This window comes from Microcebus murinus, chromosome X, assembly GCF_040939455.1.
Source record: "Microcebus murinus isolate Inina chromosome X, M.murinus_Inina_mat1.0, whole genome shotgun sequence".
NCBI lineage: Eukaryota > Metazoa > Chordata > Mammalia > Primates > Cheirogaleidae > Microcebus > Microcebus murinus.
In genome coordinates this window covers 90,597,688-90,625,182 of record NC_134136.1, presented here as the reverse complement: position 1 = coordinate 90,625,182, position 27,495 = coordinate 90,597,688, and the positions used below count along the sequence as shown (strand labels likewise).

The 27,495-nt window shown below is 33.5% G+C and overlaps 1 protein-coding gene across 1 annotated transcript in view; it reads left to right on the top strand.

The window, feature by feature from the left end:
• The window catches only part of FANCB (FA complementation group B), a 30,686-nt gene extending 5,758 nt beyond the window's left edge, over positions 1-24,928 (top strand). Inside the window, exons 2-9 of the mRNA XM_012784785.3 lie at positions 2,069-3,089; positions 7,362-7,514; positions 8,264-8,356; positions 13,405-13,533; positions 17,231-17,397; positions 21,419-21,849; positions 21,977-22,214; positions 22,721-24,928. Of these exons, the coding sequence (XP_012640239.1) occupies positions 2,139-3,089; positions 7,362-7,514; positions 8,264-8,356; positions 13,405-13,533; positions 17,231-17,397; positions 21,419-21,849; positions 21,977-22,214; positions 22,721-23,132 (2,574 nt within the window). The 5' untranslated portion in view covers positions 2,069-2,138 and the 3' untranslated portion in view covers positions 23,133-24,928. The remainder of the gene's footprint in view (positions 1-2,068; positions 3,090-7,361; positions 7,515-8,263; positions 8,357-13,404; positions 13,534-17,230; positions 17,398-21,418; positions 21,850-21,976; positions 22,215-22,720) is intronic.
• The last annotated feature ends 2,567 nt before the right edge of the window (positions 24,929-27,495 follow it).

Sequence of the window (27,495 nt, the reverse complement as noted above, 5' to 3'; positions counted from 1 at the left end):
GCTTTGAGATCTCATTTAAAAAATCCTTGCCCAGCCCAATGTTGTAAAGCATTTTTCCTATGTTTTCTTCTAGTAGTTTCATAGTTTGGGGCTTTACATTTAAGTCCTTATTCCATTTTGAGTTGATTTTTTTTTGTATATGGTGAGAGGCATTCTTCTGCATATGGATATCCAAATTTCTCAGCACCATTTATTGAAGAGACTGTCTTTTTCCCAGCATATGCTCTTGGTACCTTTCTTGAAAATTAATTGACTATAGGTGCATGGATTTATTTATGGCCTCACTATTCTATGCCATTTGCTTATGTGTCTGTTTTAATTCCCTTACCATGCTGTTTTGGTTACTATAACTTTGTAGTATGTTTTGAAGTCAGATAGTGTGATACTTCCAGCTTTGTTTAGTATTGGCTGTTCGGGGTTGTTTGTGGTTCTATATGAATTTTAGGATTGATTTTTCTACTTCTGTGAAGAATGTTATTGGTATTTTGGTAGATATTGCTTTAAATCTGTAGATTGCTTTGGGTAGTATAGCCATTTTAACAATATTCTTGCAATCTGTGAACATAGGATATCTTTCTGTTTATGTCTTCAATTTCTTTCATCAGCTTTATAGTTTTCAGTGTAGAGATCTTTCACGTCCTTGGTTAAGTTTATTCCTAGGTATGTTATTTTTTTTTGTAGCTATTGTAATAATATAATATTGATTTCTTTTTCAGATAGTTCACTATTAGCATATAGAAATGCTACTGGGTTTTGTATGTTGATTTTGTATCCTGTGGCTTTACTGAATTTGTTTATTCTAAAAATTTTTTGGTGGAATTTTTAGTGTTTTCTATATATAAGATTATGTTCTCTGCAAACAGGGATGGTTTGATTTCCACTTTTCCAATTTGGATGCCCTTTATTTCTTTCTCTTGCCTAATTGCTCTGGCTAGGGCTTCTAGTACTCAGTATATAATAGCCACTGAATAGAGAGAGCTCAACATCTTTTTTTATGTGTTCACAATAGAGTTTCTTTTTGTTCTTTGTTTTACTAATTCTCTCAAGTTGCTTTTCAGTTTGTTCAGAGTAATAAAATGCATGTCAGGACAGAGTGGTGGTTGAAAGTGTAGACTCAAGAGTCAAGAGGACCCTCTTGCAAATCTAGCACCATTTCCAATTGGTATTAACTGCGGACTAGTGTTGTAACCTTGGAAAATTTTCTTGCCTTCTTTAAAATAAGGTTTTTTTGTTTAAAAAATAGGATAATAAGGATATTTATTTTAAGAGAATAGTTGTAAGTATTAAATGAAATAATGCATGTATTGTACCTGGCATATAATAAGCATGAATGATTGATAGCTGTTATTTAATTCTTCTGTTCATTACAATAAGTTGTGTTAATCCTCAATTTTTCCTACTTTGAATAAGAATAGTGACTTCATAGATCATAAAATGCATTGTTTTCATAAAGTAAGGCTTATTTTTATTTCTCATCTGGGATATTTTAAGCTTTGTTACAGCATCTCCTATTTTTATTTCTGGGGTTTCATTTTTGTCATAGAACCTATATGAGTCCAGGGAAATAGGAGCCCAAGTGTCTGGGCTATGGGAGAAGTCTAATTCAAGAATCACCATATTTGAGGAGAAACTGAGCTCTAAGACGACTAAACCATTAACTAACTGAATTGTCATTTTAAAGAAGCTAAGGCAGGGGGTGTGAAACCACATTAGAGATGGTGGGTTTGAAACATAAGAGAGAGAAATAGAACCCTTAAGAAATTCCCTGAACCAGAAAGAATATCTGAAGTCACTTTTAATAGAGCATCTAAAGCTTTAAATACATACCATTAACACATTCACCTATCTTTTTTGATGGCTATTTGTATTCTTAGCAAACTATGTTTTTAAAAGTATCTACAGAAATAATATTTAGGATGTGTTTTTTCGATGTGTGACATTATCAAAATAGTATAAAAAGCTTAAAGATATTTAATAAAATTCGTAGTTACCTGTGTGATAGTTCTCTAACAGAAACGTGTTTTCAATTGTTCCTACTTCATGGCAGTTCTTCTCATTTCTTTTTTAGGTTTAAAAGCATCAGCTGGAACTGATTTGCATTTGAAAATTGGATGAACACAAAGACTTGATATTGTGGAATGACTAGCAAACAAGCAATGTCATCTAATGAACAAGAAAGGCCTTTGTGTTATAATGGGGAAGTCCTTGTTTTCCAGTTGTCTAAAACAAATTTTTCAGATAAAGAGCCTGCAAAAACGCCCATATTACATGTCAGAAGAATGGTATTTGACAGAGAAACAAGATCATTTGTTCAGAAGTCCACTGGATTCTTCAGCATAAAGGGAGAAAACTCTCATTTGAAAATTGTGTGTTGCAACTGTGTGTCAGATTTCAGAACTGGAATTAACCTCCCTTACATATTGATACAAGGCAGTAAAAAAAATAATGTTTTCAAATATTTACTACTATTTCTTCACAGCACCAATAAATTTGAAAAGCGTTTGAGTTTTACAGTAGGCCACAAGTTGAAGGATGGCTTAAGGGTCCTTAATGGCCCTTCAGTTTTATGGAGACATGCTGACACATTCTTCTGTTTGTCTTCCAAAACTAGCAAAGTTATTACTCTGTCAGTTAACTTTTCCTCTATTGAGTGGGTAGGGGAGATTAAAAATTTAGGTATGGTTTTATTGGGACTAAAGAAATGTTATTTATCTAAGGAAGGATGCAACCAGGAACCTTCAAAATCAGATTATGCAATTTGGGATACCAAATTTTGTATATACTATCTTGAAAGTCAAGAATTATTAAGTGATGCGTACATTATCCCTCCTATTTATAGCAGTGTGATAACTTATGTGCATGTCTGTGCAGCTGAGATTGTCAATGACCAGTTAAGAATGTCTCTGATTGCCCTTACTCGAAAGAATCAGCTGATTTCATTCCAAAATGGGACTCCTAAAAATGTGTGCCAGCTTCCATTTGGAGATCCTTATGCAGTTCAACTTATGGATTCAGGTGGAGGAAACCTCTTTTTCATTGTATCCTTTAGGTCCAGTGATGCTTGTGCTGTTTGGAAAAAGAATTTTCAGGTATGATGCCTATTTTTATAATAATTCATTTGATGGTTTTAGACCTTTTAAATATTCCTGCATTTCATAGAGTTCATCCTGGAATTTTATTATCTAAGTCAATTTTTAGTGCTATACTTAAAATCATATGTATTACATTGTTCTTTTTTGTTAAAGTTATCTGAATACTACTTGTTAATCTCATCCTCTTGGCCTAAAATGTCTTCAGTTATGTGATTTGAAGTGTTTATAAGTCAAGGCAAATCATTACTAGTCGGAAATGTCTCTTCCAAAAGTAATTTAGTATATTATACAAATTTTTACATTTTTGTGCTACTTTGGGAAAAAAAAAGCAGGTACTGCCTTATTTTATGTGCCTTGTCCACTTAATTAGGAGCTCAACAAAAATTTTTTTCATTATGTTATCAGCTTGATGTGGAATATTGATAAATATAGAAAGTTTGAAATACATTTTTAAAATGTGAATCATTATTTGTGTGTAGGGGGGGAAATGTCAAGTTGCAATTGTTTTCATCAGGCTTTGCCTTATAAATTACCTTTATGTTAATAGGGATTATATTCAATCTCTATAATACATATTCAACCTCTAATACATAAAAGACTTAAATTCTCAAAAGGAAAATAATTTGAAAGCTGTGCTATTTTAATTTGGAAGCAGTCTTTTAAAAGTACATTGTACATTTATTTGGAAATGTCTTTTTCTACTGGTTTTTCCTTTCAAGAAATGGTAGGAGGAAAACATCTGGTATACCTTATCATCATTTTTGTGACCAGTGTAATGGGAAAGACACATTTAACCTGAGTTTGAATCCCAACTAGGTCACTTACTGGTGTTACCTTACTTAAGTGATATATGTAATTTTTGTGAAATCATTTTCTTCCTATATGAAATTGGGGATCATCCTGCCTCTGAGAGGAGGGAATTAAATTAAATGACATTGTAAAGTGTTTTGCATAGAGCTTGGCACATAAAAGGGCTCAGTAAACAGTAGCTATTATGTTAGACAAGGGCTAGGGCTGTCACAGGGCAGTTACTTGCACCTCACCTACCCAAGGTTCCTCTATTCACCTAGATAAGGAAAAGCAATTCCTTGTACCTCATCAATTCAATGGAATATAACCCTCACTCTTTTGAATTGGATCCCCTGCTTGCACACTCTAAAGCTCTGCCACTAATGTGTCCCAGAGCAGGAGACTGCATCAGTCTCTGTAGGTGGGCCTGTAGCTGCTGCCTCCCTAATTTGAAATTGTGTTTTAGGGTTCTCTCTCTACAATGGACCACTATCCTTTCCACAAATGACTTGCCTAAGTGCCTACTGATTTAGCTCCTAAACTACCTCTTCAGGGATTCTGTATTTCTAAGTTGCTTTCAAATGCCCTATTTTAAAAGCCCTAGAATCACACCCTGATATCTACAAGTAAGTGCTTCTAAATTGCTTCTAACCTTGCCAATGGGCATTTTGCACTTTCTGCCTCCATCTTAGTGTTGCATTTATACTCACCATCTTAAAAAAAGGGGATATAATGTAGGGTAAAATATTTGATTACTTTAAAAACTGGAATAAAAGCTAAGAATTTAGAAATAAAGGAGGAGTGGGGATAGTCAAGTCAGAAAACCTAAGGAGAAATAACTGCATTTGAGCAATTATACTTGCACAATTCACAATTGCAAAGATGTGGAAACAACCCAAGTGCCCATCAATACATGAATGGATTAATAAAATGTGGTATATGTATACCATCGGGTACTATTCAGCTATAAGAAACAGTGGTGATATAGTACCTCTTGTATTTTCCTGGATAGAGCTGGAATCCATTCTACTAAGTGAAGTATCCCAAGAATGGAAAAATAAGCACCACATGTACTCACCAGCAAATTAGTTTCACTGATCAACACCTAAGTGCACATATAGGAATAACATTTATCAGGCATCGGGCAGATGGGAGTGGGGAGGAGGGGTGGGTATATACATACATAATACATACATAATGAGTGCAATGTGCACCATCTGGGGGATGGACACGCTTGAAGCCCGGGGATGGGGGTGGGAGGGTGCTGGCAAGGGCAACATAGGTAACCTAAACATTTGTACCCCCATAATATGCCGAAATAAAAAGGAAACCTAAGGAGAAGTAGTTGCATTTGAGTAATTATACTTAGTTTAGCTTTAAGACAAAAAAGTAAATATGGCAGGTTTCATAATTGATTGGAACATAACTATAAGAGAAAATTTTTTTCTAACATTGAATTCTGAGAGGAATTTACTGTTTGTGGTATCATGTAAGAAGTTTTAAATAATAAAATGGGTCTTTGATAGTAGTTTTGCCCCCAGACAGAAAGCAACAGAAGTAGTCTTCTGGTTGGCTATGGATCCATCCATCTATCCATCCATCCTTTGACTACCTTTTTCTAAGAAGGAATTAATAAGCCAGCTTACGAAGACAAGTATAAATTAAATAATGAAAATCAAGGTTAGTGTGTTCCCAGAGCAGCCTCTGATAAAAGCCCCAGGTATAATGTTTAAACCAGTGATAAGACTTGAAACAGAGCTGAGTCTAGAGGAATTCATGATTAGCTTTTGTCTTCTTAAGCTTGCTTTCTTCAGTAGAAATTGTCTCTGTACGTTTCAACAATCTATGTAGCAGGCATTTCAAAACTGAGGTCATTGTGAAGTATACCTGAAGTATAGATATTGGTGTGTTGTTGATAGAGGTTAATGTGTTCTAGAGCTGTGCTGTCTAATATGGAAGCCACTAACTACATGTGGTTATTCAACATTTGAAATGTGGCTAGTCTGAATTAAAATGTATTATAAATGTCCAATATAACCAGATTTCAAAGACTTAGTAAATACTAAAAGTAAAATATCTCAGTGGGTTTTTTTACTGATTACATTGACTTGAAATGACAATACTTTGAATATATATTGGGTTAAATTTTACCTTTTCTTTTTACCACTATTAGAAAATTTAAAATTATAGATGTGCCTTGTATTTGTGGCTTACCTACATTTCTATTGGATAGCACTCTTCTAGAGCTATAACTTGCAAATGTGTGTGCATGCATGCATACAGGCACAGTTCTGTGATATTTGCATGCTGAACACATTCTTGTTACTAATGTCTCTTCCCATAGTTCATTATACTCCATGATATTCATGGGAGGAAGGGAGGTTAGGGGTTTACAAATAAGCTGCTAACCTGTACAAGTGAAGAAATCACAGCTTTAGAAATTAGCCTTAAAGGGGCAAGATTGCTATTCGGTTATGTAGGTAGAAGAGCCTTACTTACATTCTTGCTTTAATGCAAGCTACCTTCCTGTATCATCTAGAATAGATGATGTATCTGTGCTTCTGGGATTCTGAGTGGGAGATTTAGCTTTTCTGCCTCAGGGAGAAGGGGGATCTTATCCTCGTGGTATTAGTTTTCCAGGGGACCGATCTGAAGGGTTTTAGCTTTGTGGACCTTTAAGAAGTTGTTTTCTGTTTTAAACTCGAAGGTCTCGTGTTCTAATATAAACTGATCAAATGTTTCCATTATGCTAGGTCAGTGCTAGGACCCATTATTAGTCACACACACACACACACACACACACACACACACACACACACACACACCCCTAGGGTTTAAGGTATTAAGTTAATCTTGACTCTGTTATAGGTTATTCAGCTTAGAGAGCTCTTGAAGTGTCCACTGGTACCTTCTGGTTACCTAATGCAACTGAATTCCTTGGGTAATTGCTCCGATCATAAATGCATACCCTCTAAGGCTTATGAGAATGAGGGCCAGCCTTAAATTAACAGTGCAAGAGAAAGAATTTTCACTGGAGTCTTACTCATGATAAACGTCAGAATTTTCAAAACATTTAGTCTTGAGAAGGGTTAGAATTTATAAATAGATTATAATAAAATTTAGATTAGTCTTGAGAAATGTTAGAATTTATAAATAGATTATAATAAAATTTAGATTAGTCTTGAGAAATGTTAGAATTTATAAATAGATTATAATAAAATTTTAATATAGAAATCAGGAACGTGACAGTCCCTAGACAAACAATAAAATATTCTAAGTACCTGGCTATTTGTAAAGTTATTATAACTCCTTATATTTTCTGATCCCTCAATATCTTTATTTTATTTTAGTTTTTACACTACCATTTTCATTACTCATTTGTAAGATTGAGGATAACAAATTATAACTACATGATACAAAAAGATTTATTTCATATCTGATTTTTTTCTTCTCTATTCTTTAATGTTCCCTTTCTTTCAGGTTGTTGCTAAATGGGAAAAACTTAGCTTTGTACTGATAGATGACTTTATTGGAACTGGAAGTGAACAAGTACTGCTACTTTTTAAGGATTCCTTGAACTCAGATTGCCTGACTTCATTTAAAATAACAAATCTTGAAAACATAAACTATTCAGTAAGTTCTGTTTACTTATTATATATTACTTTAAGAATCGTTTTTGAAAATTTAAGTGCTTAAAAGGTTTTAACCCATCATTTAAATATTTGTGATTTTTACTTTAACTTTTTGAACTTTAAAAATACGGAGATTGAATCTTTTAAATATATATACATTGAATATCCTTTCAACAAATGTTATACAAATTGACTATGCTTTTGATAAAAATTTGTAATATAGTATATCTGGTGGTCACTCAAGTGACTAATACTATGGATTAACTTTATTGTTGCTTACAAAAATTACATATTATGCCACTACACATGACAGTATTGGATTAAGGAATAAAACAAAGTAAAACTGCTTTAGTAAAAGAAGTTAAGAGTTCAAAATATCGTGAGATCTTAGGCATAAGGGAAATTATACCCCTGAAGTTTCAGATCTATACAAAAATCTCTCTGATTCTTCAGTTTTTCATTTATAAAATGAGGATAATTCTTATTTCCTCTAGTTAGGATTTTAGGATTTAGGATTTTATAAAAAGAGCTAATCCTTTATATGAGCAGTATACAAATGTTAAGTGGTAATAAGAATCTGTAATTTTTTTCTAGTTACAAGAAATGATGGGGGAAAATATATAATTTGCCTTTTATAGAATAGTGTACAACATGGAAAACTGCCCTGTGACTAGATATACTTTAATTGTATTTTGTTTTATGAATTTTCAAGTTCAAAATTTCAGTTTTAGGGTTTTTTTTATTTATTAGAGTGAACCACTGGATTGCAACAAAGATGATTTATTTGAAGACAAACAAGGGAATCGTTACTTGGTGATTTCACCTCTGGAAAGAAGATTAAAAGTTAGTATTTGCTTTTTGCTTTTGCTTTTTGATTAGTGCTATTCTAAATGAAATAAAGAACATTGAAAGAAAGGTCCTTAAAGTATAAGCAGCTTGGGGAAACAGTGGTACTTCAAAGGGTCTTTACTTTTTTGGCACCTCTATAAAAAGCATTATGGCATTACTTATAAATGTATCATCAAAAAATGATACCCTTTTGTATCAAAAGTGTATAGATGTAATAAGCCTCATGAGAGAAAATATAAGAAGCTCACTTTTGAAAACACATTCTATCTGGGATCAGTATACTATGGTATCTCTTTTAGAGTGGCAGCGAATATGATAAATCATAACACATTCCAAAGGTAAATAGTTTACCCTCAAATTTTCCAGAAGAAGCTCCCTAAGAGTTTTTGTTTTTTGCCAAATGTACCAAGGTAATGCACATTCCCTAAAATACTGAGACTATGCCAAGAAATATTAAAGGGAAACTAATGATGACCTGTGATTCTACTATTAAGGAATAACCAGTTTTAACTCTTTGGCATGTATATTCTTGCAGATTTTTAAATGAATATGCACACATTTACATGGAAATGTGATTATAAGATACATGTTCTTTTGTAAGATGCCTTTTTTGTTTATAAAAATTTTCAAATATACAGAAAATTCCAAGAATGCAGTGATTATTTTTGTATTCCCACATAGATTCAACTACTGTTACTTTTAAGAATTGTATTGACCTTATCTGTCTGTGTTTGTGTGTCTGTGTGTGTGCATTTTTGCAGAACCATTTGAAAGTTGCATATGTCATAATACTTTTTTGTATTTCTGCAGTAATCTCCTAAAAATAAGGATATTCTTCTGTGTAACCACAATACCATTATCACACTCAGAAAATTAATAATGATCCCCTGATCTTCTTTACTATCTAGTCCATATGCAAATGTATTTAGTTGTCACAAAAATATTTTGGAAGCCAGGCATGGTAGTTCGTACATAACATCCTAGCACTTTGGGAAGCTGAGGTAGGAGGATCGCTTGAGGTCAGGAGTCTAAGACTAACCTGGTCAACATAGTGAGACTTTGTCTCTGCAAAAAGTTAAAAAAAAAAAAAAAGAAATTAGCCAGGCATGGTGGCTCATGCCTGTGGTCCCAGCTACTTTGGGAGGCTGAGGGATAGGAAGGTAGCTTTAGCCTAGGAGTTTGAGGTTGCAGTAAGCTATGATGACTCCACTATACTCTGGCCTGGGCAACAGAGTGAGATCTTATCTCAAAAATATAAATAAATAAGACAAAATAAATGTTTTTTTTTTTCAGGGCTTAATCAAAGCTTACACTCACATTTGATTATATGTCTTGTTGGTCTTTATATCTGTTAATAGAATAATGCCCTCTCCCCCCTTTTTTAAATGATACTAACGAGGAGGTCAGGCCAGTCATCCCTCCTTTAGGATTTGTCTGTTTGCTTGTCGTGTCAATTAACTTTTTCTTCTATTCCTAGGGTCAGGAAACTTTTTCTGCAAAAGGCTAGATAGTACATATTTATACTTTTTAGGCCGTTTTAAAATTATTTTGCAATTATTCCAATTATTAAAGTGAATTGACTTTAATAAATGCTTATTGAACATAGATATGAATGTGAATAATAAAGCATCATATCAGATGTAGGAAGAGATTGATGGATTAAAAACTTTTGTAACTTGAACAAAGTAAAATAAATAGACAAATTATGGAAAAAGAAATTGTAACACATGACAAAGGATTGGTTTTCTTAATGGAAATGTGCATTCTTATATAGTATTGTTAGGAATGTAAAGTGTCCCAACCTTCTCAGAGGGAAACTTGTTATAGCTATCAAAATATGAATTGCACATGTCTTTTTACTCTTACAGTTTTATTTCTAGAAATTTGTTCTAAGGATGAAGTTGATTTTATAAGAATGTTTATAAATACCAATACCAATAAATACCAATACCAATGTTTATAAATACCAATATTTGTCCAAATCTAAATATCCATCATTAGGAGTATGGTAAATAAATTGTGATTTACCTAAACCGTGGAATAGTATGTAGCTGTCAAAAATAATAAGGTGCACCTTTATATTGATTTAGAAATGATGTGAAAATAGTTTAATTGATGAAAGAACTTTATGAAAGATTTAATTTATGAAGCAGAATTAACTTTTCTAATTAAAAACTTGATAGATGAATTATTTTTTAAAAACTTTTTTAAATTTTTCAAAAATCTAACAATGTAAGAATAAATTATCAAGCCAGTTTTTAAGGCTGGAACCCAGAGAAATAAGCAGAGCACTGATGCTACTTTTACTCTAAGAGCATATGTATTGAACCTAAAATGGTAGTGCCCAGGTACCTGGCAGAAGAAAAGTTAAAATCCTCTCTAGAAATACATTTATCCTAGGCTTCATATAAATCTCACAAGTAATTTTTGAAAGAAGATGAGCTGCTCACAGAATAACTAAGTACATAAAGAAACAAGGCATCATGAGTAATTATTCACAGAAAATACCCAAATAGCATTTATATCAACTAAAAACACTTTGAAATAAAAAAAAATCAACAGATGACTTTACCAGTTAACCCAAAGAGATGAAAGAGATGCAGAGCAAATTAGTGAACTGGAATATATTATTAAATAGTAAAATTATCCAGAATGTATCACAGAGATAAGGAAAATCTGAAAGGTTTTAAACAACACAGAGGGAAGGCAGGGATGAATGGAGGTGGGGATAAGAGATAGTAGACAGTCAATTTTGTTTCAGGTATCCACATGTTAACAGTACCTTTCAATGTGAATAATAAAGTTCTAAGTGCTGAAAGGCCTTTTGTAGATGAACAAGTCTACCTTCCCCCCATTTTACACATGAGGAAACAAATGGAGAGCCAGAAAGGTTAAGTGACTTGCGGAGCTAGAACTAGAGTCTATTTCACTGTTCTTTCTCCCGTGAAATTTGTTTTCCAATCAATTGTTGGAGGGGAAATGGGGAGACCAGGACCTTGGAGAAACTTCCGCACATGTACGTGAATGTTCAGAGCATCATTGTTTGTAATACTCCACAACTGGGCATAACACAAATGCCTATCAGTGGGAGAACAGAGTAGTAAATTGTGGCAGTTATACAATGTAATACTGTAATGCAATGGAAAGAACGAACTACGGCTACTAGTGACAACACAGGCAACTCTAAAACCCAGTATATAGAGAATGATTCCATTTATAAAAGGTTCAGAACCAAAACAAAAAACAGAGAATATTCCTTAGGAATTCATACACAGGTAATAAAATTATGAAGACAAATAAGGAAGTTATATTAAAAGGCCAGGGTAGTATTGCATCTACTGGAAAAAGGGACACTTGTGATTGTGTAGGGCCCCCAGGCAGCTCCTATAGTGGTACTTTTTGGCGTAGGTGGAGTTACATAGGTGTTTGACTTCAATACCAGTCTGCAAAATGTTTTTTTTGTATTGTGTGCTCTTGTGCATATAAGATAGAAGTTAAAATAAAGAACAAAAAAGCAGGATTCAGTGTCACGCAGTACAGTCTACTCCTGTATTTTGGTTTTGGGTGGGATTTTGTGTGGAAGAGAAAGAAAGCTTTCTTAACATATACATGGAAAAGCTCTGGAAAGATAAACAATCTATGGGCTGTGCAAATGGAATTGAGTGTCTAGGAAGAGAGGTGAAGTATACTTTTATGTTGTTTACATTTCTTATTGTGCTTATTTTCACAGTTTTATAATAAAACTTCACAACATAGATTATTTAATTAGTCTGTTGATTCACCATTTGGTCCTGGAGTGGAGGGTGTGGAAGAGAGGAGGGAAGAGAGAACACTGATAATTTTTGAGGATGCGTTTTCAATTTGCCCACATGGTCCTTTCTTCCCTGCCTTACCCCTCTAGCAACTCAAATGTGGCTACATACCTCTGATGGGTACATCTCCCTCCCCACCACGTTACAAATTACTAAGAAAATGAGTGATGGAATATGAATAATGTGGAGCCTGCAGAACTAGGTCAACATAAGTTTTAAAATATTAGGTAGACAGTTTACATACTTTGTGCAACAAGGTAAGATACAGAAATAATTCAGTCTTCATTCTCCAACTTCTATTCATTGATTAAAAAGAAAAAGAATTTACCTGCCTTGAAATTTAGTTTAAAAAAAGGAATCCAAAAATGGAATGCATTTTGTTTTTTAAATCTAGAAAAACATGTTTTATTAATATTAAAAGCCAGATTAATACTTAAACTGCCTCAGATATCCATCTGAAACGAAACAACTTCTATCATTTCGATGGCACAACTCTTTAAATTTTCAGTAGCAAAATATATTCTATGAATGTTTCATCCTTAGTGCTGAAATCTATTTATCTGGTGTAATAAAAGGAGGGAATTACTCTGTGCCCAGTTCATAGCGAAATTATTATTTTTATCAGTACTTTTCAGGGTTTTTTTTTTTCAGTAGAGTCAATCTTAGAAGTGAGTTTATTAGCACAAAAATAAATTTTGACAGTTCAGGAGCTATTATATGTTGTCTTAAAGATTTTACTATAAAGATTATATGAACAGAGGATTTTAAACAGTATCAAATTAAATGTGGTCTTTGTTATTCCTTATGATATCTCTGCTTATGTGGATGTTTTGTTTTTAAAGCAGAAATTACTTCAACAGCAAAAAACAATTTTTTTGTGGGGGTGGGAGTGTTGGTAAGCCTTGATTTTTATTCATATTGTTTTCGTTTTCTAGTTACTTAATAACTCAGTAGTGAAACAGATGCTAATGCATTGGCATTCTCTCAGTTTGATACATAAACTCCATATTGCAGTTGTTTGCTATGTTTTCCTTTGAAAGAGAAAAATTACATTTTTTGTACTTAGAGAATTAAAATCTATAAATAAAAGTTTTGCTCTGAGAAGTATTCTCTACTATAGAACAAAAGAATTGACAAGCTCATTTGCAGAAAGTACTTCCTGAATTAATAGCATGTCCGGTTTCATTTGAAATTGTGTCTCTGGCAACCATTTTTCTTTCTGCCTTATAGGTTGGTTTGGCTTCTGTTCGGGAATTACAACAACATCTCTTGCTTAAGGAAAAAATTGTTTCAAAATCTTGCAAAGCTTTAATAAACCTGGTTCAAGGGAAAGATGATAATACATCAAGTGCAAAACAGGTAAAATTAATCATGTGACCATTTTATCATTTTATGAATTGAAAATCTGCAAGCTATTGCAGAGTTATTTAAATAGGAATATTGTAATAGAAAATGCTGCTCAATGGATCAAGAAGAGTGGCGGAGATTATAATGGTGGACTTTTATGACATTGAAAAATATTTTATTAAAGAGCCAGTATTTTACTAATTTGCATATAGTTTTGTAGGATATTAATTGCTTAGTTATCAGGAACCTTGGGGAACAAGTCCTTTTGTTTAAAAAAGAAACTTTCTTAGTGTACATTGAATCAAAAATCCAAGTAAATTATGTATTTCCTAACTTCTTATAGAATATACTGAGTAAGATTTAACTTTGTATTGGTGCTGATATAATTTTATCATTAGTATTATAATCATTCTTTTAGTCTATGGCATTGTTCATTTCTAAGGATAGATATTTTTTCCTCTAATAAATATCCCTAAATTATTATTTTTTAGTCTTATCTGTTTTTTATAGTTTTATTCTATTTTTTCTTGTGGCTGACCATCATAAGAACTTCCTCAGATACCTTTCAGTGACTTATTGCCAGTACAGTAATGTAGAAAATTAGCAAAAACTGTTCAGACTTCATAAAAAAATAGTATTTATGCACATTGATTCCATACAGAGAAAGATACAGCATAGTTGAATGACAAATACCATGTTTCCTCGAAAATAAGACAGGGTTTTATATTTATTTTTCCTCAAGAAGACACCCTAGAGCTTATATTCAGGGGATGTGTTATTTTCCCCTCAAAGCCTCAGCTTACAGCACACACAGGATGGCTGGGACCTGACAGGGAGAGCCGACCTTGTTGGTGGGGCTGCCAGTACCTTTGCGGTCACCTCTGGGATAGTAGCTGTTAGGATGGGGCAGATGAGAAGGGCTGCTTGTCTTCTTTACCGCTCCGTGACAAAATGCACGGGTTGTGCACATGCGCTGTGTAGCCACACCCATCACTAGGTCTTATTTTCGGGGTAGGGCTTCTATTGCGCAAATGCTTAGAAATCCTGCTAGGGCTTATTTTATGGGTAGGTCTTATTTTCGGGGAAACACAGTAAATCAAGAAAAGCTGGACATAGAGAAACTTAATGTTGCATTTTATTCCCTCAAGTCACTTTACCTAGTTCTGACTTCCTTCTGGATTGACCATTCCTGTCATGGTCTGTGCCTTGTGTCTGTATTTCAGCCTTAGCCATATGAGGATTTTGGTCCAAAACATGATCCTGTTAATGTAAAAATACATATTGTATTTCTATATTACTGTTCTAATTTCCTGGGAAACCTCATGAAAGTCATTGTTAAAATTAAGTCTCCCCTTTTCCCTTTCCTACCTCCCCTCAACAATTTTGCCAGTATTAGGGGAAGGAATGTTTAGAAATTAATTTATTGAAACCACTATGTGCAGGACCTTATTTTTGGACCTTTATTTTGTTAATTTTAAAAGCAAGCCTGGAAGGCGGTGAAAATTTCCTCAGGTTTCAGATGAATAGCCTGCCTCAGAACTTACCTAAAAGTGTCAAATTCCTAGGAAAATGTTTAGTCCACTATTGTCTGAGTACCCATATCTTTTTTTCAGTAATTACCACATAGAGAGTCAGTATAGAGTAATGATTAAAGTAGAGCATGGGCTCTGGAACCAGCCTGCTTCAGTTCAAATTCCAGTGCTGCTACTTGTTAGCTATGTGACCTTGGACAAATTACTTAACTTCCTGTGCCTCATTTTCCTTATCTGTAAAATGTAAATAATACCACTACTGACCTACAATACTAAAGTTATTGTTGAAGGTTAAATGAATTGATACATGAATGGCATTTAGAACAGTACCTGGTATAAAGTAAAACACTCCATAAGTGTTGTATGTTGTTATTGCTACTACTATTACAATTTCTAATGATATTATAAATCCATATATGTGTAGAAAATGAGTGAGTATGGACTGGACTTTAAGCATAAAATTTTAACATAAGCTATTCATTAAATATGAAATGTCCGATTTTGAATCAAAAGTTTAGTTACTATATCTCATACAAGAAGCAGTACAGTTAATCAAAATTTGTGCCTAAACTGTTGACACAGTTTTGCCATCTTAAGGGTAGCCTTCTTATATAAGCAGTGAAGAGGCCTGGAGAATGAGTAGCAATGAAATAGTGAAAGGTGTTTTCCACAGCTTGTTGAGCATTGAATATTTTTCCTTGCAAGAAGTGGTCCAAATCTTGGAAGAAGTGGTAGTCAGTTGGTGCAAGGTCTGGTGAATACAGTGGATGACAGAGAGTTTCCAAGTCCATCCTCTATAGTTTGAGCAGTGTTGTTTGTGTAACATGTGGTTGAGCGTTGTCTTGCAAGAGGATTGACCTGTCTCTATTGACCAATCTCGGTTGCTTAATTGCAAGCATCCTCCTCATTTCATCCAACTGGTTGCAGTCAACATCTGCTATACTGGATTGACCAGGTTTCATGAAGCTGCAGTGGATAATACCAGCGATGGACCACCAAACAGACACCATTAGCTTTTCTTGATGAATATTCGGTTTTGGACTGTGTTTCGGCACTTCATCTTTATCCAACCATTGTGCTGAGCGCTTGTGATTGTAAAAAAAAATCTATTCTCACACGTAACAATACAGTGTAGAAATGGTTTGCCTTTATGTCATGACAGAAAAGAAAGGCAAGCTTTATGACAATTTCTCTTCTGATGCTCATTTAATTCATGTGGTACCCATCTATCCAGCTTCTTTACCTTGCCCATTTGTTTCAAATGGTCCAACATGGTTGGAATAGTTGCATCAAACCTTGCTGCTAATTCACGGGTAGGTTGAGATGGATTCACTTCCACCACAGCTTTCAGCTCATTATCCACCTTGGTCTCAGGTCACCCACATGGCTCATTTTCAAGATTAAAATCACCAGAATGGAACTTCTCAAACCATTGACATACTGTGCCTTCATTAGCCACATCTTCACAAATATTTCATTGATATCTCAAGCTGTTGACGCAGCATTGGTTCCATGATGGAACTCATATTAAAAACTAACATGAATTTTTGACTTATCCATGGTTTCACAAAAATTGCTGTAAAAAAATTGAAAGATAATTACAAGCCAAAATGTGCATTCAAAAGAATGAGGATGTACCTTCACAATAATAAAAAAAAAAAGTGTAAAGGTAAAATGTCAGAGGTATCAACTGTCAAACTTAGTACTTAAGGCAATAAGACATTCCATACTTAATAACTAATATAAGCAGTCCAAAGATAGGTTTATCAATTTCATTCATTACAGTTTTTAGGTTTATCAATTTCATTCATTACAGTTTTTAGGCTTTTGTGCAAGTCACTGATAAAATACAAATTGGATTGTTTTCAGTATAGCCGGGGTACATATTGTCAAATCTTTTTTCAAAATGGACTCCAGGTTTACTTCCTTGTTGGCTCTATGTTGGATACCCCATCTTGTTCCCAGTCATGCCATGCTTCTTGATCTGAATAAATAGTTAATTCTATGTGTTTTATAAATTTTATTTTGGTAAATTGTATATAATCCATAATAGTATAATTTATTTAAAAATCTTTAGTGCATAAGGCATGGCCACAAGCTGATTTTTTTTTTTTTTTTAGTTTTGCTATATTTGGTACATTTTTTTGTAATCAGTTACTTAAACATATTTTTGTAAGGAATGTCTCGTTCCACTTTGGGGTGAAGAAGAAAATTCTGTCCATATCTTTGATGCAAAGTTACCAGACTATTTTCAAGATTCAGAACAGCTGGTGAAAAAGATATGGTATCGTGTTATGGATGATAGCTTGGTTGTTGGAGTGAAAACCAGATCTTCTTTGAAGCTGTAAGTAAATTCTAACATGATAACACTATCTTGATGTTCCAGAACAATGCTGTCCAATAGAAATTAATGCAAGCCACACATGCAATTTTATATGTTCTAGTAGTCATATTAAAAGATTTAAATAGAAGCAGGAGAAATTAATTTTAATATGTTTTATTTAATCTAGTATATTCAAATCATCATTTTAACATGTAATCAATATAAAAATTATTAATGAGATATTTTAAATTTATATTTTCATACTGTTTGAAATTTGGTGTGTATTTTACATGCATAACACATCACAGTTCAAACTAGCTGTATTTTTAGTGGTCAGTAGTCACATGTACCTTGTGGCCACTCTCTCGGCCAGTAGAGCTCTAGAAGTATCTGTTTGACTTTAATGGGTTGAGTTAATAATATGAAGAGGATAAGGTTTATGAAATCAAAATGCTGTAGTTTCAGCGTAGCAATAATAACACACAGAACCTTCTAATCAAAACATTTAGAAGTATTGGGAACATTTAGAGACTATTGACCAAAGTGGATAGGTAAAAACTTAGTTAAATAACAAAATATCTCCCTCTGAGAGGATTTTCTCTTTGGGGTTATTGAAATCACGGATAGGGAAGTAATGTGTATGCTGTCTGTAGCCTAACAAAGAGCTTTTTTAAGTCAAAGCAGGCTAAATACAGGCATTACGATAACTATATTTGAACCACAAATATGCAAGCAGAGAGGAAGAAATGAGTTAGTGCCTTGTAATAGTCAGACAATGGCATTGTATTTGAGCAGCTTAACCCAGTAAGGAATCCAGACTAATCTAGTAGATTTGAGATATGGATTTATTCTGTTGTTTCAGTGAATTTCTAAGCTGTTTGAGCTGGTTGATTATCTGGGTTTTTCTTTTCTTTAATATGGTATGTTCTCTTAATTTTTAAAAATTAATTGTAAAACCAGTGTTTTATTCCTGAGATAATCAGGTTCATTATATCATTTTGATACATTGCTGAATTTGCTTTAACATTTGGTCAAGAATATTTACATATATGTTTATGAGTGAAATTTGCTTGAAATTTTTCTTGAACGATACTTGCCTGGTTTTAGTAGCAAGGATATACCAATTTATAAGTGAGTGAAGAGTATTTCCTTTTTACCTATTCTCTGGAGCAGTTTATATAAATGTGGAATTATCTATTCTTTGTTATTCATTTATACTCACCTGGAAAGCAGTAGAAATCTGGCATTTTCTTTGTGAGATAATTTTTAACTACTGATTCTATTTTTTAATAGTTATAGAATTATTCACATTATAATTTATTCTTCAATGCATTTTGCTTATTTTTTCTATTAATTATCACATTTATTAGCATAAGGTGTTTCTAAAATCCTCTTAGGTATTTATCAACTATATTGTTAGTAATTGTCAGTCTCTTTATTTCAAATCTTATTTTTGTTTCTTTTTTTCCTTGATTAATCTGCCAGAGATTCATCCATTTTATTAGTCTTTTCAAATAATTAAATTTTTGGTGATTTTTTAGTTGTATGTTTCCTATTTATTAATTTCTGATTTTTAAAATTGTTTTCTTTTACTTTCTGTAGATTTATTATGTTATTCGTTTTCTAACTCTTTTACCATGACATGATTAGATGCAAATTTCTTATTCTCCTTTAGGTTATTGAGCTTCCTGGCTCTGAAAATTATTTTTTTTTCCTGGCAGTTCAGAAAATTCCTGAATATTATTTCTTCAAATATTTATGCTTCCTCATTTTCTCTGGTATTTATCTCATTATGAAACTCCAGTGAGTCCTCTGTTAGACCTCATTCCATGCTCCATGTCACTTAACCTCTCTGTCGTATTTTCATATCTCTGTGCTGAATCCTAGATAATTTCTTTTGATCTATATTCTGTTCACTAATTTTATCTTCAGTTCTCTCTATTTAGCTATTTAATCCGGTCATGAGTTTCTAATTATTGTTTGCATTTATGTTAAGTTTGCATTTATGTTATGTTAAGTTTGTCAGAACTGCCTGGTCATATTTTATTGTCTTATATATTTTCCATCTTTTCTTATTTCCTTAATATACCAAACAGAATTGCTTTAAAAAATGTTTTTATATATAGAAAATTTCAAACATACAAAGAGAATAGTATGGTGATCCCATCTGCCCATCACACTGCTCTAGTAATTATCAGCTCATTGCTAATTTTGTTTCATCTATACCTCTGTGCATTCCTGACCCCCAGCTCCCAGATTATTTTGAAGCACTCAAAAGTATCATATTATTTCATCTGTAACTATTCCAGTGTATGTATCTAAAAAGTAAGAACTTCAAAAATATAATCACTCCTCAAAATTAACAGTAACTCCCCCAGTAAATGTTCAAATTTTCTACTTGTCTTTATTTTAAAATATTTTTTTCAAATCATGAGCCAAATTAATTGGACTTGACTGATATATCCAAGTGCCTTATAATCTATAGGGATATTTTGTGTGTCTTTTTTTTTCTTGGAGTGTATATTTTGAGGAAATCAGGCGGTTTACCCTATGAAGTACTATGGACTAGATTTTGCTGATTTGATCCTGTGGTATTGCCTAACATGTTTCTCTGTCTCCTGTATTTCCTCTAAATTGATAGTTAGATCTAGAAACTGTAGATAATGATAACTATCTATAGATAGTTAGATCATTATAGATAGTTGATCACTATAGAAACTATAGATAGTTAGATCAGAATAATGTGTGAATTTTTGTTAACAGAATACTTAATAGTTGCTTTCTTCCATTACAAACCTTATAAAGTTTGATCATTTTCATTTTGTGATATCAGTAGCTATTGATGATTATTGCTTAGTTCCATTGTTTAATTAGGATTTGCAACATGATGGCATTCTAATTCTATTATTGCTTCTTGATTTACTGGCTAAAATACTTCTATAAAGAGAAACTTTTCATCAATTATTTAGTTAGACCCTCAAATATAATTCATAATTTAAAATCAGAGTTTGGGCACAAAAGGTGCTCATTGCTCCTGAGTGGGTTGTTGGTCTAGGCCTTTTTAGTGGGCAGAAGCAGGAAATACATTTTTTGTTAAATTGGTTGGTTGTGGTTTTGTTTATGTTGAGATAAAGTACGGCATAAGTCCATGCTGATACTTCCAATAAAGACCAAAGACTTTAAGATTTTTACTTATTATCACCAATCTTGCATCTGTATCCTTTCTCCCTCACTGAAAATCCCAATTCTCAGTTGTACCAATATAATTACTCATTTGCTTCATTTCACAATGTATGTGCAGTATTCATAGAATAGTATACTAACAATATGATTATTACAAATTAACATTTTTAAGCTCTTTTAAAATCCTTATTATAACCCACTATATACACAGTGAAATTCCTATATTAAATAAATTTCTTGTATTCCTGCATTAAAATCCTCTCTTTGGTCATGTCACCATTCTCACCTGTTTATCAACTTTGGTAATGTTGGAATATGCTAAAATAAGCCTGTATCGTATTTGTTAATTGTTAGAAATGTAAATCTGAAAAGAATTGCTGAAGGATAAACAATATTCTTTATGAAAAAGCAGATTTAACTCAAGTCCAAACTTTAGGGGAACATAAAATGCAATTTCTAGTTTAGAGGTGTTTGCGTTCTAAATCATTATCAAAATACACTCTTAAGAAATAATAAATAATTTTTTTCTTATTTAAAAAGAGCAGAGAGAAAAACCTACCTCAAAAATAAAATCAAGGCATTATTTTATTAATACCATTCCTTTATCTTAATATTTTTCTAAAATCTAGCATATTTACAATATTTTTGCTTGCCTTTTGTAAGAGAAATGCTATCATAGGACCTTTAAAAATGTGTTTGGCTTTTACTCTTAACTCTGATACATTTTACATTTGAAATGATGTTTTCTAGGAAAGGAGAGAATAAAAAGGTTTTTATTGATGTTTGTATGGCATTTAATCATCTATTTGAGTTTAAAGAATGAGCTTTGAGACTAAACCAAACTCTGGGTTTTTTACAGGTCCCTGAATGATGTGACTTTATCATTGATAATGGATCAAGCCTGTGGCTCCAGCTTTCCACTTATTAAGTGTCAAAATAGGGTGATTACGTTGAATATGGATTCTTTCACAGAACCACACTTGATGCCACGTGAAATAGGATCCGAGGCAAAAAGGATCAAGTTGACCCTTGATAGAGAGGAAAAGAAAAGCTTTGTTTGTGAACAACCATCTAAGAAAGAATGTGTACAGATAATTACTGCTGTAACATCTCTTTCACCACTTTTAGCATTCAATAAATTTTGTTGCATTGTGCTGCTACAAATTAGGGAGAGAGAAAATGGTAACTATCCTGAAGATCATTATATTCTGTGTGGCAGAGTTTTTTTAAGTCTAGAAGATCTTTCAAGAGGGAAATACATACTGACATTTCCAATGAAGAAACCTATAGGTAATTTTTGTTGGTACTTTTAAATCATGTATTCAATTGAATTAGAAAAATTTAAGAACTCTTTATCTGATAATAGACAGAGTTTAATGACATGATAGAGCTGGTGACTTTTTTTTTTTTTTTTTAGAACACATGGAAGATCTTTTTGTACCTCTTGCGGCATTCCACAAATCTTGTTTTCAAATCACGTCACGTAGATATGCCCTGGGTTCAGTGAAGGCATCCCTCTTAGAACACATGAAATGTGAAGTCATCAAAGAATTTCCAGAAATGTGCTTTTGTAAAAGGCCAGGAAGTTTCTATGGGACACTCTTTAAGTGGAAACAAAGAACACCATTTGAAGGGATTTTAATAATTTATTCCAGGTAATGTACATCAAATTGGAATCGGTCTGCATAAGTTAGTATGTATGAGTGTGATGAATGTGTGGACCAACAGCGATCCCCACATAGAATTCTGTGCTATTAAGGAACAAGTCAGAGCCATGGCTTGGTGTAGCATGACTGGACAGATTGGTCTCCTTTAGAAACTGAAGATCTCTGTTTTAATTTTATATTTGTTTTTGGCTTTTTTTAGGACCTAGTAATTGTTTTGGGATTTCCATTTACTTCTCCGCAATGAAATTTTTAAAAATTTTATACTGATATTATTCAGCAAAAAAATTTAATTGAAAACAATCTGATTAATATTAACTGACTTGGTATAGAATACATATATTTGATTGCTGCAGTCTGAATTTTATCAATGATTTCATGCATTATTGATTCTATTCATCATTAGTGTTTATAAATGAAAATTGATTAGTATGTTGTACGTGACTGCTTTGTGCTGTGCATATTTTTGTAATATTATGTTTGGTTTTTTATTTCAGGAATCAAACAGTTTTGTTCCAGTGCCTTCATAATCTCATCACAGTTCTCCCTGTGAACTGTTTCTTGAGAAATCTAAAATTAGGAAGTGAAGATTTCCTAATTAATCATATGGCATTGTCTTTGGAGAAGGAATTGGTTACACTTGGTTCTCTTTCTTCTGCCTTAGCTAAAGTTGAAAGTAACTTTGTGCAGAGGTGTGAAGCAAGCAAAGGAAAGAGTAGTGTCATGGCTGCTTTATCAGACAGAGAGGAAGAAATTCATTGGTACAGAAAAGAACTTCAGAGAGAAAAGGAGAAAACGTTGGAAACAAACCTAAAAGTGAGTGGTGCCCTTTACAGGGAAATAACTTTGAAAGCAGCTGAGGTACAGTTAAAATCAGACCTCACTGCACAGAAACTGACCAATTTATAATTACAGTTTCAGTTTGTTATTTTAAAATGTTTTCACTGCCATAAAGTTTTGGTTCCACTTGCTATATGCCACTTTTGTAAAAATATTGAGGCTTATTATAATAGAATCTTTAGTTTTGATGCACAAAATAGTATGCCTTGTAGAGCAGCAGTTCTCAGCTAGGGCCATTTTACCTCCCTACGCTCCTTCTCCCACACCCTGCAAGGATCATTTGGCTATGTCTGGAGACATAGTTTCCAGGTTTTGGTTGTCAGAAGTTGTGGGGCCAGGGAGGGGTGAGGCAGGGGTGCTATAGCATCTAGCTGGTAGAGGAGACCAGAGATGCTGCTAAACATTCTACTATGCACAGGAAAGCCCTCCACAACAAAGAATTATCTAGCCTAAAATGTCAATAATGCAGACGTGGAGAAAACCTGTCTTAAAGTTATCACATATGTGAAGACAGAAATGACATAATAGTATTTGAGTCTAAATCTTTTTAAAAACTTAATCCTTTTCTTATATGCTGCTTAGTAAAACCTAGCATGTAAAAATCAACTTCAAATAAATAAATAAATTAAGCAAGTTGTCAGGATTCACAAGTTTCTGTAAATATCGAGCTCCTCTATAAATTTAAATGGCAGAGTATCAGGGTGAGACCATGAAAATGAAAGTTTTTGAAACCCTTGTTAATTTGAATTTTATTAGAAAGCTGTTCTGAAAGTAAGTCTATAGGAATATGAAAATCGTAGGGCATTTTTCTGAAAAACATATCTCTTTCAAAAGGCTAAGTATACCTCACAGGCCACTATTTAAAAAATTGAAAATGCTTTTAAGCCATCCAAAATTCCAACTCTAGGCAATGTTAAAATACAAAATTCTAACTAAAAGAACCTAAAGAATATGGGACCCCTTAGGGACTTAGAAATTTAAAAGTAAGTACAAATTCACTTTAGCTAAGGAAGTGATTTATCAGGGGTCCAGTGAAATACATTTCAAAGGGATAAAATTTCAATCTAGTCCCCTTTTTTTGAAAAATAAGAATTCTAGACTAATAAGAAAGTGTCAGGAGAGAGAAAAAGACACAAAAGGATATAGGCCAAAAGAAATGTTCCTGATCCTGTTTCCCCTAAATCCTGTTTCCCCAAAATCCTTAAGTGAGATGGAAGTTTCCATCAGTTGAAAGAAATAAAGATGATTATAGAAAGTGGCATCTCATGCTTGTAGCTATGAAGTGCTAATTCCCCCCATGCCTTAGAAGTGCTTATACATAATGATCTGGTGATGCAAATAGTTTTTAAAGAATATAGATTATTAGTTTCTTGTCTTGGTTTTTATGATAGTCTGTATAATATGCTACCTCCTTCTGGTAATCCATTGCAAATTGAGATAGAACTCTATAGCTCTGTCTTTATGAAGTGTCAATGGAATATATTTCAGACTTTCTACAAATGGAAATAAAATAAATTCAGGATTAATTGTGGAAATCTGGAAACAGTATGTGTTATGTGCTGTCTTTAGAAACTGCCCATGATGTGTTTGGAAAGAACAACCAAGTATAAAATATAGGAATTAAATTGTAAAATGGAAGCTATCAGAAAACCAACCAGGATTTAATCATAATAGTTTATCTGTAGGGAAGTTAGGATACTAAAAAGTAGATCTCTACTTATTTTTTTTTTTTTTTTTTTGAGACTGAGTCTCGCTTTGTTGTCCAGGCTAGAGTGAGTGCCGTGGCGTCAGCCTAGCTCACAGCAACCTCAAACTCCTGGGCTCGAGCGATCCTTCTGCCTCAGCCTCCCGAGTAGCTGGGACTACAGGCATGCGCCACCATGCCCGGCTAATTTTTTTTTTATATATATATATCAGTTGGCCAATTAATTTCTTTCTATTTATAGTAGAGATGGGGTCTCGCTCTTGCTCAGGCTGGTTTTGAACTCCTGACCTTGAGCAATCCGCCCGCCTCGGCCTCCCAAGAGCTAGGATTACAGGCGTGAGCCACCGTGCCCGGCCCTCTACTTATTTTTTATTTCTCAGTGCAACCAAAAAGTATTTATATACACCAAATAACTTCATTACAAATGAGTTTTGTACTCCAGTGTATTTTTTCTACTTACTACAAACTAGAAAAGCCAAAGTCTGAGGAAATGATATTCTCACCACTTACATGATTGAGTTCTGTTTGCATCTGCAAGCATATTCTGCTGACTACTACCCTGCTCACAAATCTGAGGCCTCAAAAACACAGTCCTTCCAAATCCACACTGTCCAAAACAGTTCTCTCAAACCCACATTACTGAATTAAAAGTTTTGTTTAGGAACAAAGCTAAGGGGATGCATGAAAACACCTAGATCCTATACCCTTGTTGCAAATTAAAAAACAACAGACCCTTTAAGAATTCTAATACACAGGTGAATCTCTTATTGTCCTGATAGCATCTCTATTTATACCATATAGAATTGACTACTCAGTTTTTCCCAGTCTTAGGAAAAGATTTAATTAGCTTATATTTCTACCTGCTCTCTCCAATAGAAGCAAAAAATTCAGCTATCTGGGTTAGTCAACTGTGTAAAGCTTTGTTTTCTCCTTTTTTTATTGCCTAAAACTTGGAAAATATTGAGAGGAATCCTTTTTCTTCCTTATCCTCTAAGTTGCAAAAACATTACTTTCCATGCTAAGAATTTGAGAGTGAAAGCTCTTTCTTAGATAACCCCATCTGAAGAATTTTAGGATTTTACTACAAAAAAAAAAGAGTAGGACAGTGGAAAGAATGCTGACACATAAACAATATACTTAATTCTTTAAGGGTTTATTTTGTTTTATATTTTGGGGTTTTCTATATCTGTTGCTTGAATTGCTTACTGCCTCAACAAAATAGCCCTGTCCTGTAAAACCCTACTGTGGTGAGTATCCTTGTAATGCTAATGATCAGGTCATTCTCTAGGACCTTATTTCAATAATCCTGTCTTGCCTTTTTATTCGGTAAGGTGCCAGATCCTAATGTTCATAAGGGCAGTAAATCAGACACCTACCATGCTCTTGCTGTTTAGGTTTTTTGTTTGTTCGTTTTTTTTTTTTTTTTTTTTTTTTTACTGTGCTACACTTCTGAGTAGATACTATGCTGGACAAAAGTACCTGTGTGCATAACTGTGGGTCAACATCATGGCCGTGGGTTCAGCCAGAAAGTTTCTTTAGCATTTTTAACTTTAATTATCCATTTCCCCACAGCAATAGCCACTTACTCCAAAGTATAAGTGGTGTTATGGCCAGTAAAGCATGCTATTAGTAATGAGTCGAAACATTTAGCAATAGATTACCAGGCCAATCAGGAGTAAGAGAGAAGTATGATGCACTCTATTGATTACCTCTTCCACATCTTTGCCTCTTTTTTTCAAACTGGAATGCTCATTTTGTTCAGGAAACTTCCTTTTCCATAGTTCATGTGATTGGGGAGGTGGACCCCATCCCCAGTTCCAGAGGTTACTCCTGACTAATCTAAGCCAGTTAGTGTAAGACATTTCTCTGGCCGCTGTTACTGGTCTAGGGTGGGCACAAGACCTAAATTGGGCCTAATCACACTGAGGCATAGGACTTGGTTCTTTGGTGAGGAAAAGACTATATGTCCTGCTGGAAGTAGGTGGCCCTTATTTTAAAATTAACAGTTATCTCACAATCACAAGGAAATTAAGGCTTAGAATAAATGTGACACTGTGGATTGCAAAATTTTTTTGATCGTTGTGCCCCTGAATCAAATCTAAATCCCGCCCTTTCCTTGGATTGCTGATTACTTAAGAAAAAAATTCCTTGTTACATAAATCAAGGTTTCTATTACTTGCAGCTGAAATTATTTCTAACTTCTAAAAATGGAAAAAAGAATCCCAGAGAACAAACCACATGGAGTCCCAGAACAGAAAGAATTTGCTAGTGAAGAAACAGGATGCTTGTACCTCTAAAAGAATAATAACGAACTACCCACCCTCCTGCCCCATATGCACATTTTATTTCTGAGCAGTGGCTCAAGTTTTTCCTTTTTTTTTTGAGTTTACAATTCAAATTAGTACATACTTGATAGTAGTATATACCTGAAAATAGAAACTTTATTATTCTTTTCTCTTTTTCTTAGCTTCCCTGTGGCATTACACTAGACCAGTTGATCTTTTATGTCTTCCTCTTTGGAGGAGGAGATGTATATCAGATCATTTAACTTATTTCTCATTATTTCCTATTTTAGAATATAAAGTTATAAAAATGTAAGTCGTATCTGTCTAGTGCATTTCTTAGATATCTGAATTCAGACTGTCAATTCTCATTTCTTCTGACAACTGTTCTTGTATTTTTAGCTATATCCTCTCCAGTAGAACAGAAGAAGAAATCTTTATCAAT